This window comes from Corvus cornix, chromosome 5 (genome assembly GCF_000738735.6).
Source record: "Corvus cornix cornix isolate S_Up_H32 chromosome 5, ASM73873v5, whole genome shotgun sequence".
Classification (NCBI taxonomy): Eukaryota; Metazoa; Chordata; class Aves; order Passeriformes; family Corvidae; genus Corvus; species Corvus cornix.
Genome location: NC_046335.1, coordinates 21,181,887 through 21,195,136, shown reverse-complemented (window position 1 = coordinate 21,195,136; position 13,250 = coordinate 21,181,887). Strand labels below are relative to the sequence as shown.

General features: G+C 39.3%; 1 protein-coding gene across 34 annotated transcripts in view; it reads left to right on the top strand.

Moving 5' to 3' along the window:
- NRXN3 (neurexin 3) overlaps positions 1-13,250 on the top strand; it is a 982,026-nt gene that overhangs the window by 451,532 nt on the left and 517,244 nt on the right. For all 34 annotated transcript variants that reach the window (XR_005602064.1, XR_005602065.1, XM_039553074.1 and 31 more), the window contains one exon: positions 7,674-7,793. Coding sequence is in view for 32 of the 34 variants with exons in the window: in XM_039553074.1 (XP_039409008.1) it covers positions 7,674-7,793 (120 nt within the window). In the remaining 2 variants the exon portion in view is untranslated. The remainder of the gene's footprint in view (positions 1-7,673; positions 7,794-13,250) is intronic.

Genomic DNA, 13,250 nt, shown 5'->3' with positions numbered 1-13,250 from the left:
CTTTCATCATGTGCTCCTTTTCTATTCACTGTGTTTACTGTGAAGACCTGGTGATATTGCTGACCTCATCTAATGTAATACATGCCATTTTTAAATTAAAATATTCTTGTTCTGTATCTTCCAGATATAGGCAGGTATCCATTACCTTTCCTTCAGGATATCATCTGTGTTTTTAGGTAGAGTTTGGTGTTCTATGGCTCAGTAGAAAAGGATAAAAATAAATTTGGAGGAATAAGGATGTTTTAATGGCTAAACAGTTTATCACTGTAGCAGTTGTTGACAGAAGCATATTAAGAGGTTCCCTCTCACCCAACAGACAATGATACTGACAGTCTGAGATAATTTTAGCAGTTGGATCCACACAAGACATTGAATCTGAGAGATTCAACAGGTTTGAGGTAGACAGATGTTAATGTGATCTATTTTGCTTTATGCATGCGGAGCATCTGACTGCAACTGCATTTTGTTGGCATCTCTGACCTGTTCCCAACTGTAAAAAGCTGAAGTACTCTTGTCTTGCCGAGGTGAGGGATATAGAGAGGTGCTGCCCCTAGGAGATTTCTGAAGTTTATGTAAATGAAAGTGGTAAAAGATGAGATTTGAAAAAATAGGAAATAAACATGGGCCCAATGTGATGATAAAAAGTGTCCTGGAAGTACACTGGAGTATAAATAACTTTAGGGCTAAGACATTGTGTGCTATCCACTCAAATTGTGGCAATGATTTTGGGACTTATATTAGACATCAGCAAGTATTGTGTCTCTCTTGCCACAGCCACTGTTCTCTGTAGTCAATTATGTGTCCATCAGAATTCAGAATTCATGCTCAGGAATTCCTGAGCTTGATTTTTGGTGTTTATTGAAGTGGATGCATCATGAACAGGAAATTCTGTAACAAAGAGATTTGTTGTTTTGATTTTTCCAGAGTCCTTAGAACCACAGGTGTGTTACAGCTGTGAAGATTATTTCATCTCAAGCTCAATTTTTTACAGAGGTCTTAACCCTGTAGGAATATTTGCCCTTCAGATAGAGAAATCTGATTACATTGAAACCTAAGGGGAAGCATTTGTCCTGAGTGCATAAAGTGGATTATTGGCTTTTCAGGAAACCAACCTTTGCTAAATAGGTTTGGCTATTTCAGGATAGGCCATGATGCCTAGAGCTCAACTTGATGATCCTTGTGGGTCCCTTCCTACTCAGACTAGTCTGTGATTCTCTGATTCTTTCATATTGGTGTGATTTGCAGTGGAGGAGGATGTTTTTCCAACTGACTCTGTTTTTCTTGTTCACATACAGCCCTTTCAATTTTCCTTTATGCTTTTAGTTTTTGTGTCTGAATGCCCAAATGCTGTTTACTTCCTCTGCTTCATTTGCATCTCCCTGTCCCTTGTTGCATTTTGTGTGCAGGCATACTCCCTTTTATGCAGTTGATTTTTTGTTCTATGGTTTGGGTTTTTACTGTTTTGGGGTTTTTTTTCCTTCCCTCACCAGATGTGTATAAGCATGTTTCTCAAGACCTTTTAGGTTACTTAGAAGTGGAGAGTGGAAGGGTGGCAAGAGGGAGGAAGATAGGTATATGCCAGCTTTCTTTGATGGGAAAGAAATCCCACCACTTTGCAGATCCATTTCTATGGATTGCCTTTGCTGCTTGATTCCCTTCTTCTGTAACCTTCAGATAGATGTGCTTTCTGTGGGAGAAAGCACATTTGTGCATATTTGTTATTTTAACTAGTCCCAGTTCCTGAAGTTTTCAGACCAGCCACTTATTTGGAACAAAAGGACTCAGCACCATGACTTATATTAGGTGAATGAAGTGTTCCATCTCTGTTGAGGCACTGAAAAAAATGGCTGCATTTTTCAGAGGATGGAAGAATGCTGGCTTTTGAGTTATTTCCGACAATGAGTAACTTTAAATATGGAACCTGACAGATGCCTAACCTTATTTAGGTGATGAAAGGGATGATGAGTTCTTAACAAAGTATGAAACTGAGAGCTTGAAGAGCTGGCCTTGCAATCCTTGAAAATCTGTTTGGTGTTTTGTTCTTGTTTGCTATATTAGTCTGTGATATTCCTGCTTTCTGCTATCTGAGACTCAAGATACAGGATCTAACTTTCTGAATTATGACTGAACCTTGACTATAATTTAGTTTCTTACATTTGTGCAAAGTAAATGCTGACATACCACCAATATGTATTGACAGTTACAGTATATGTGGTATGGTCCATCCCATAAAGTGATAGTTCCATGAGATTCAGACTTAATTTTGCTCACTTTTTACTCAGAAGAAATATTTTTTCCCAAATTATTCTAAAATTGGAAAACTTATTTGGATTAACTTTGTTTCCTACTTAACCTGCAGGAAGAGTGAGTCCTGGAACAGGTTTATTTTCTGCATGGTGCATATGGTTTCCAAGACCTGATGCTTCTCTGAGCTGAACTGCTACTGCACACTGAATTAAAAAAGGCTGACTACCTCTGGTTATGAAAGAGGAATGCTGACAGAAGTAGAGTGTAGTTTTATCAAAGGTGTAAATTGAGTGTAACATCCGACTTGTAGTGGTAGAGATATTTCAGTGCTGCATGACATTTGTAATTTAGGAACTACAGGACTAAAGAAGCACCTTATTCTGCAGAGGCTGTAAAGATGTCTTGTGTATATTACTTTCCTATTGCTTCCTAACATCTTTGAAGATACAAGGGAAAAAGATGAGAGCATTTAGGGAGATGAAGAATGAAAATGGAACCATATTGTCATTGAACTTCACCTGTTTCACATGATCTCCATCTTATTGAGACAATAATGTTAACACAAATGGCTGATTCCTTTCAAAAAGAGCGAATTTTTGATGTGTGGAGGAAGCTGTTATGTGCAAGACCAATAATGGTTTGCTTATCTTAATATTTATCGCTAGTTGTGATCAAAACATGAAGCAGTTGTGTTATAATCCTGCAGCTGCTGTATAAAGAAACTGATTCTACGTATAACTTGAAAGAACAATAAATAAAATACTGGTTTTTATTTCTCAAGTTCTTTTTTTTTCCGGTTTGGTCAAATTTAGAAATACATCCTCTGAGAGAAGGCAGGCTACAACCAGCCCTCCCCCACGAGGTTCGGGAAAAAATAAATTTTCCTCAAAGGAAAGTGAAAGAGATAAAAACTATTTATTTAACAAACACACAGGAAAAGGATAATAATGCTAAATGATAAAGCCTCTCACTCTGCTGAGAAAAACTTGGGGGAAAATTCAGAGTCCTTCCATAGATCTCTCTCTCCCCCTCCTTGGAGCTGGGATGGGGTGGTGGGCCCACCTCCAGGGCCAAGGCCTTGGTGGAAAGTCCTCCCGATGTATTCTGATGTTGAAACTGTCCAGCAGAGAGAAAAGGGAAAAAAATCGAAGTCCCAGTTAAACAAAACTTCAACTCTCCGGTGGAAAAGGAGCTGAGGAAAAAAAACTGCTGAAAGCTGGCTGGAAAGAAAAGCAAGCTGGGTCCTTCCCTCCCGCTCCCCTGCTGCAGCTGAAAAAGAAACATCGCTATCTCTGTGTGACCTTGAACAAGCTGCAAACTGCTTTGAAAAAGTTTTGCTCAGTTTTTCCTTCCCCCTCTCAGACTCAGTTTAAAGGCATAGAAAGGCACAAAAATTAATTTCTGGGCATAGGGCAGCAATATAGGATACACATCATAAAGTCACCCCAAGACACTTTTCCTGCAAAGAGCTTTCAAAAGATTCAGAAGGAATGACTTTTCTTGCCAGTGAAACATGCCTACCTGTGAGATGAAACATGGAAGTTTTAGCAACATGTAGCAGTAGAATTAATTTTTTTTTAATTTCAGGACAAAGAGAAACCTGCCATACAACAGAAATTGTAGGAAAGGTAGACCAAGCAATTTATCTAAGCAGAATACAGATAAGAGATGAGGCTATTATACTCTTCTAAGGTATTTCTTCAAATACTTAGTAGAAAAACTAACAAACAATACATCTGGATAGGTAGCTGAAGAAATGTGTAGTACCGGTCTCCTTCCCAGGGAAGGAGACCCAACAAATATCAGATCCTTCAAGTCCTCAGATGCTGAGCTGTTCCAGTAAAAATTAGAGATGCAGACATAAAGATAAGAAGGACATTGTTGAAGAATCCTACTTTGCCATTTCATGTTCCAAAGGAGATACCTCTGTTGGTAGGCTTAACTTGGACAGAAAGAGACAGAGCAAGTCACGCTTCTGCTAGCGGGGATGCTTTTCTGCACTGGGGACTTTTCCACTTTTACTTGATATCTACTGCCCACTCACTCCTCTTTCCACTGTGCATGTGGCACGAAGAAGGCAATGCACCAAGCTCAGCTACAAACAGACAATAAAATCAGAGGTATCTCAGAATATTATGTGAAGACTAGTTCTGAAACTTTGCTTTTAAATACTTTGACTGCTCTAAGTGTTGCCAAAGGAATGAGATTAAAAATAGACCTGAGTCCTGATGGCACTGGTAATTTAGAAACAATTCTACTGCTTTATATATAAGTTGTTTGTCATCTTCTTTCCTTGTTCGTTAGCACTAAAGGGCATGTGCGTGGTAACACAATCTTCATGTTTTATAAGCCTTCCTGTGCTTCTGTCACTTTGCTCCATAATCCAAAATCCTAATTCCCTGTGACATCCCTATTAGTTGCTCTGAACAAAATTCTGTTGCCACAGAGGATTATGACATCAGGCAATGAAGCAGCAGGAGTAGATGAACTCTCTGAGACAAAGATCATTTTATAATGCAAATGGCCCATAGTACTAAGAAGTGAGGCCAAGTACCCAGCATCTACACTGTGCTGTCACAACTGACTCTAAAGATGGCAGATCAGGCTTCAAGCTTCCTTGTGGTATTGTCAGGCTTTCAAAATTCCTCATCGTTGTGGATTTTTCTTTCTCTTTCCCTCTCCCTGCTCCCTCCTCTCCCCCCCCCAGCTGCTGAAAGTGCTGTTCCCATCTGCACAGTTGGTTTCTGTAAAATACAATTCAGATATCATAATACAGGCCATGAATTCAAGTACTTTGGCTCTCTGGGCCCTATTGAATGAACACCTCAAGCCACAGGTACTGGGCCTCGTGCAGTCTTATTCCTTGAAGAGTCCTTTCTCTTGCAGCATCTAGACAAAGGATATGCCCATTGTCAAGTCCAGTTACTGATTAAAGTATTCTCAGAAGAATGTAGGAATAGCGGAGAAACGTTGTTGAAAATGGTGTTCTGCTCTGCTTCTAGGTAATGGTCTTTGTAGTTGATGCTGTAGCAAGTTTGCATAGTGTCACGCTTGCTTTCTGGTTTAATTTTTAAAATATAGATATTCTGCTTGTTTATATGTCTAGGAGTATTGGCATTCATGTTTGGGGTTAGAGGTTAGATAGTGGGATAGTAATGTGTGGGAGAGGTGTCAGTTCCTCATTGCTTATCCTCAAATAATCCAGACATTTTAGGCAAAATGACAACTAATATTTTATTTCAGATTGTTAAATGTTATCCCTTCTTTTGCTCAGCCAGAATAAGTCTGTAGCAAGTGTCAGACCACAACCTGATGCACATGTATATATATTTATATCCATGATTTTTACAAGAGTAAAGGCAGGAGGGAAGCCTGTACATACATGTGCCTACTGGCCCACGCTGCAAAGTCTGTCAGCTCTGTTCTAATCCTAGAAGTGATCTGTTAATTTCACACTGTGCCACTGAAACCACTGGGATTCTTATGGCTGCAAATGAGAGTCAGGTGGGTGGGAAGAAGAGGCGGAGGGGAGGCGAAAAGTGTTGAAAAATGCTGCTCAACTTTCCTTCAGCATAGCAACATGGGGTTTTCTTGCTGTGGCTGCTGCTGTCACTTCTTTTCAATAGGTGAACTTTCCTTCAGGGATTTTGTTGTCATCTTCTATTAACCACACTTATGCTTCTACCTAGAGGTTTTGGGGTTTGTTTATTTTTTTTAAACAGTGTAATAAATTCTGGAAGAAGCTCAGGTTTTTGTTAACATTCAAACTCTGCTTACGGAGTCACATGTTCCTTCTCATTGCAGGAGAGATGTAGAAAAATGCAGATAGCTGAAAAGCTACTGAAATTCATCTATTCTGTTCCTGCAGTGAGGAAAGATGATCTGATGGGGAGAGCAGAAACTCTGCACCAAAGCTATAAGGGCCCATTCCTGGCTTGGTCTTTGAATTGTTGGGAGAATCATGGCCTGACATGGGACTTCCAGTTAGATGTGGGTTCTACAAGGGCTTGTAAATATGGAAATGCCCAGGTGTGCTATCTCAATATCAAAGATTCTGAATAATGATGGGATTTAGTGAAATCACTATGAATAGTGTCAGACAGAGGTTGAAGGGTTTAATTTTATGTTAAGATATTTAAAAATGCTGTCTCCACATTGGTCCGTCCTATCTAATCGATAAAATATAGATGGTGGTGCTGATGTGATGAAGAAATAAGTACCAGGAGTAGGCTTGAGCCTTGCGGAGTTGCTTTTGCTAGCAAAGACTGTGAAGAAAGATGATGGGATGGGTTGAACAGTTGTTTCTTTGTCCTTATAATATTGTCCTAGACTGGAAGTGGTTAATGAACTGATCCCAGGCAGCCTAGCCAGTTGATCCTTTATTATCTGCTTTATTTCTTTTGTTTCTTCTTTTCCAAGACATACAGGATATAGCATAGTAGGTATATCAAATGTATGTGTACATTTTATTTAAAATCATGCACAATAGGATTGACATACCTTTGTCTAGAATGCTGAAGATAAAATATTTTCCCAGGAAGTAACCTGTAAACTCATGTTTTTGTAATCTATGACTTGCAGCTTCATGCCCGCTCTCAGATGATTCAGAATCCAGCTACTTCCTCGTGGGTGACATAGTAGCTGTCATTCAGAGTCCCTCTGATCTGAAGATTACTTTTTTGCCTGGATTTTGTCTTTGCAAGGCTTATCTGAGCAGGCTAGCAACTGTTAGCTGCAAATCACAGAACAATGAGTTCTGTTAGTGTGGCTGCTTCCTTTTCTGCTTCTACCAAAAGCATGGAAAGCAGTCCAGAAGGAAGTGTTGTGGACTAGTGTCATGCCCTTCTGAGGACTTTATTAGCATGTTTCCAGAGGAACCTATGTAATAGGTCAGAGTCTTTGGTTTTTTGTTTGGTTGATTTTTATTAACCTGTAAAGCCAAGTTGTAGCCAGCTGAGGCTTCAAAACTTCAATTTGAATCTGCATTATCAGGTTTCTTTGGGTGTGGTGAGGCATTGTTCATGGGCCCATTAACTAGCTTTCATTTCTATACGGGGATCAAACTTCTAGGGAAGCACAACAACCTGGCCATGTTTGTTGGCTTGGCATCACCCCTATTTTACTGTAAATTTCTTTGAGCAAGTTGAGAACATATGAGCTGGGCCTGGCTAAGAGGGAATATATTGCTGTTCCCCCTTCCTTCTTGCTCTGTGTTACAGTTTGCTGTTTTGTTGTGAGGTGTACACTTGTCTTTGTGCTCTTTTTACCTGGGTTTCTTGCATGTCCAGGAATGGAAGCGTTTGGTTAGTGCTTTCTCTCTTCTGTGTGAGGATCCTGATGGTAATGATTAATTGAAGCTTTTGTGGGCCTGACCAAAGTGATTCTCTCAGTTTTATTTCACTCTTTCCTTGTCATCATTTCTCCAGGACCGAGCACTACCTGCCAGGAAGATTCCTGTGCAAATCAGGGCATCTGTAATCAGCAATGGGAAGGCTTCACCTGTGATTGCTCCATGACTTCATATTCTGGGAGCCAGTGTAATGATCGTAAGTACACTTTTCAGTGCATTGGTGATCTGTGAGTTCTGATATATGACAACACAGAGAACATGATTTGATGTTCTTTCAATTGCAATACAACTTTCCCAGTGTGAAAGCCAAACTTTTTTTCTTGGAAATTCCTTTAAAGCCTGTAGCAGTTATTTTTTTTTTTCTCTTTAAAATCAAAATATACAATTCAGCATATATTGGTTTTGTTTGGTTGTTTTCTGTTGGTTTTTCCCCCCCCCCCTCTTCTTTTTGAAAGGTAACTCAACCAGGCCAGTGGTGGTAATTGATGTTAATGGAATTCCTGGTTTAGAGAAACCAGAAATGACTTGCAGATATTGTATGTAATATTTGCATAGGTAAAAAATGTCTAGGTATTATATACTGCATTATGCTTTGAGATTGTCATTCAAACGGTGAAAAAGACATGTAATGCATGTAAAATGAGTAGTGTTCTAGATAGTCTTCTACTGAAATACTAGCTGTATGCTGTATGCTGGGTACTGTTTGCAAGAATGTTCAGTTAAAACCAGTGATCAGTTAAATACACAGCAGCACTGTTGTGCTTCTTGCTGTATTGATTTGCTTCATCTCAAAACATTGGATGTTCTTGGCCAATTACTACTGGGATCTGTGATAAAATAATTGAACAAACCCCTTAAGTCTGCCTTTAGGGGGCAGATAATCAGCTTTTTGACATTCCCTCTGCTCATCATGATTTGGCCTTTGTTCCTGCCTGGAGGGAACAGATCACTTCAGCTCTACTGTGTGCCTGCTTCTCTTATTTGAGGTGATAGTCCCCTTCTCCCTCACTGCTCCAAGGCAGGGAGCAAAGGAATACATCATGAGTGCTGTAGAAAGCATAACAGTAGGCTTCAATAATTTGGTTCACCATGTGTATTAATTTTAAACCCAGAAAAAGCTGCTTTTCATTAAGGTATTTGCGGTAGACTTAATTAATGGTACCAGCAAGGTCCATGCAATATTGGTACCACAGCGCTGTCATATCTGCAACCCATCCCCTAAAAGTCTGAGACATGACTGAATTGATTGGCACATATGACAAGCTGTTTAGCACATGGTGACAATCCACTTCTGCTGAAGGCCAAAAAGCCTGTTTTTCTGAGTCATTCATAATATGTAGTGTTTGTGTTGGTCTCCCATTTCTTCCAGCATATTTCTCTCAAACAGATATTGGAAAGGCCTATCAGCATTCATACTTTGACAGGGGCTGTATAAAAAAGGTACTACTGACACAGATTTAAAGACTGTAAAGCTATGTTGGTTTTGGGTTGCTTTGGAATTCAGAATGTTTCCTTTGGGTCCAGAAGAAACCATACTGGAGTCACAAGATCTGGTGCCAAGTTTCTGCATTTTTGTTTTGGTTTGCTTTTATCAATTGGAGACCCACTTTCCCACTCTCAGACTATGTGTTCAGTCAATCAGTTTAGACTTGCTAAGTGTAGAACACAAACGTGTGAAAGAAATGCTACTTTGAATTCTGTTGGGCTGCATTTAAATACATATCCAGGAAATATCTTATGTTACTGATACTGTGGGATTTGTTTCTAATGTGTTTGGCTTCACAACTACAGAACATTGCAGTGCCCTTGTTAAGCTCTTGCTAATGGCTTAGAACAGGCCCTGAAGCATCAGGAAGAGCCAGGTTCCTACATCTGTAATTGGGGATTTCTTGCTGCTTTTTTAGAGCTGGCAGCTGGAAACACTGCAGAGAGGGGAGTTTGAAATGAATGGGGGTGTTGTGGGCAGCGTAGCAACCAGCCTCCAGTTATCAGGCCTGGCTGGTAATTTACAAATGCTCGCAGAAGGATGTGGGTTTCAAAATGATCTGGAAAGGTAAGTTGTGTGGACTTCTTCTGGAACATGACAAGACTTCATCCTGGACCTTCAAAAAGTGCGTATGACTTTTTTTGTGGGTTTTGTTTGATTGATTGATTTTGGCTTTGTCATGTATCACTGGAAATAGAGTTCTACTCCTGGCTTCCTGGTACAGTTAGGATACATTGTGGGTGGTGTAGTTGAGAAGGCTTAAGTCCTGTTCCTACCTTTTGGATATTGCTAATCGAAGTACAGGCATCTATCAATTGAAGTTAATACTGTAGACTGGATTTTAGTGCAAGTAATGGCAGGGGGAGATAACATCTGTGTAACCTGAGGCCTTTTATTTAGAAATGCATCAGGTTCTTTGATAGAAAGTTTTTTTGGCCACAGCAGTCCATTCTATTAATTTACATTATGGCTATTTCTACCTTACGAGCAATCTGTGGTCTCCCACTGGTATAAATATGGAGTATTGAAGTAAATAGAACAGGTGAAGTTTTAAACAATGGAAATGATAGCAAAAGGCTAACTTGCTGTATATATTTTGCCTTTCTATTTCTGTTAATCAAGTCAAATGTCCACACTGGAAATTTGCATTTTCATGTGTTTGATGAAGAATATATCAGTGCCTCTGAGACAGATAAATGGGAAGTATGGTGTTCTCTTCAGTTATTCTTGATGATCTCCTAGATTATCCCAAATTAACTATTGGTAGGTGTGGTTTGTGTTTGGGTTTTTAAAAATTATTTGCTAGAGCAAACTTTGCAAAGATATTCAGTCTTATCAATGCTGAGTAAAGCTTGGTGTGCCAATTTGTTTTTCCTTTTTAATTTTTGTCCCAGGACTGGGCCATTAAGCTTCCTAATTCAGATGCAATTGGCTTGGAAGCACCTGTGCTTCCCCGTCACCCTTCAGAGGCGGCAACATGTTTATCCATTCACCAGTATTGCTTAGCAAGACAGGGATTTAAATTCCTAGTGGAAATGATGATACAGCCTTTAATTTTAGCTATTTTTCTGTAGATCTGTTTTAGATGTTTTTTATGCTGTAGGAATCAAGATTCTTCAGAATAAGAAATTAATGGGAGCTATGGGGGCATAAATTCAGTTTTACTATGCTTCATTCTGAGTTGTATGACTGTATTGACATTAAAAACAAACACAGGAATAACCCGCAGACACCCCCTGTCCTCAAATTCATTTGAGAAGGTCCATTGCATGAAAGTGTATTTAAAGGTTTGGCCTTCACACTGGCCAGTACTAACAACTGAAAAGAAAGGTAGAAGTAGAGGCAATGGTACTATTTGCAATATACTGGTTTATTCTCCATGCCATTTAAAATCTATTCTTAATTTTTTGAAGTTACTTCACACTCTTCAATCTTTATAGATGTTTTAATCATTTCAGCATCACATTCGATAAATGTGGGCTTTCAACTTATTTTTAGAATTTACATATTGCTCTACGATGTAGGAAGTCAGTGTTATTGTACTGCAGTTGATATTAGAAATATTAAGAACCCTGGCATGCCAAGCTGTTGCTTAGACTGTTCAAAAGTGCAACCTTAAGCATGTAAGGTAGCAGAGTTAAAGTTAACCCATGATCTTAGTGAAGTGTCTTGCATGTGGGGTGAACTCCATCCTGTTACTCTTAACCATGATATGAGATGAAAACATGGGAGTGAAACATTCCAACCTACCTGAGATGGGACCTATATTTAAACTGTTGTCTATGAACAGCTTTACAGATTCTTTAATTAATTCACGTTCTTGTTTATCTGGTCAAACAATAACATTTTCTGCACAGAGAGAATGCATAAAAAGAGGCATTGCCAATCTAGCTAATGGGAATGGTATATCCATGTCAAACTAGATCATAGAAAATGCTGTTTTTTACTCAGTGCCTCATGCAGATGAGCAACACTGAGGGTCAGACTTTCCAAGAGCAATTGCCAGGCTAACACAAGTATGTATTAATGGAGGTGTTTGTAAAAGATCAATGATTTGTAGCAATGACTAGTGCAAGCAGAGTATAAAGCACCTTTTCAAATAGGTTTTATGTTGTTGAAACAGTTAAATCCATCTGCCAACTATTGATTGGCTTTTTAGAGGGGTTATTTATTAATTTCTTTATAAACTTCGGGTTGTAACAGCCACCTGGTTTAAAAACAACTTTTCCATCTGATTGGTAAAGAGAAAAGGCAGCCCAAGCTTTTTGTCCTCTTGTGTTTGTATCTTCATATGCTTCCAGTCTCCATGCTTTACAAGGATCCTGTTGATAAGTAATCCTCTAACCTCCCAATGAGATTGCTTGGCAAAGTGATGCTTGTTTTTTGTCCAGGAGAGAAGTAATATACAGGGCTGCTGGGGCTTTTTTTGTGTAATAAGTTATATTTTTTTTTCCCAATCCCTTTTCATGTGATGCATAACCTACATGCTTTTACTGTCTGTATGTGAAACACACTTGGAGGAGGGAAGGATTAGAGGGAAAGGGAGTTATGGTGACTTTGTTCCTTTGTTCATTAATTTAGCACCATCACAAGAAGAGCTTTTGATAACTCCAGTTATGTAATTGAAGTGAGTGAGGCTTACTAGCCAAAATCTTTTTTCATTTGACATAAAAGGAAGGGTATCAAAATTAGCAAAAAATGTTTAAGACCAATACTTTAGAGTAAAACACAGAATATTTTTGATGGATTAAGGAAGACTGAAGCTGGCCTTAGCCCCATGTATGTGAGATAGGTTGTCAGAGGTTGTCAGAGCAGGCCCATCTCTCTGCATTAATGCCCTGCCTTTTTGCACCCTACAAAGTAGGTGAATGAGAACCAAAGTGCATTGTTGCTTCTGGAGCATAGTCTGTAAACTAGGTTGCAGTGGCAGAACTGGTTTCCCTCACACCTGCTTAAATAGCATGGCAGAATAGCCATTGGAAGAGACTACTAGCAGGGCAAATGACTAAATAAGTAACCCTTCCTTTATGGTGATGGCTTTATTCTGATGTGTTTGTGAGCCATTTGCACCCCAAACTTACTTTATCTCTGTCACTGAGCAGTTACAGCTCATGCTCTCCAGTGCAGGATTCAGACCACCAGTCAGGAGATGAGCCCTATTCCCTCTCTCTTAGTATTTTGTGTTTTTCACCATCTGGGCCAATTTTTGTCCAGAATTCATGACCTCTTTTAATGTCAATGCCAACATAGCTTGATTTACTTACAGAAACCCTCTTCATTGTTCATGTTTAATTATCACCCATTCGTTTCTAATGTGCCCAGCTTACTCACTTACTGAGTCAGAGAGCCAGAGGTTGCTAGTGTGTAGAAAATAAATCTGCATAGACTTCATTAGTCATGCATGGCTAAACCAGTCAGCTGTTTAAATACCACCATGCTTGGGGATTTGCCTTTGATACTACAGAGACATCGATCCTACATGAAGCAAGAGTCACCTCTGATTTATCTTGAGTGAATCATACTTCATTACAACAGGTCAGGCACTCTGCCTACTTCTTAGTTCTCCCCTCATGCTTTGTTCTTGCTTACTTAGTGGTCTTTCACGTAACTAGCGTTTTCTGGCTGATGGCTCATTTTCAGTTCCTAACCTAAGCCTTTGGTGTCTTA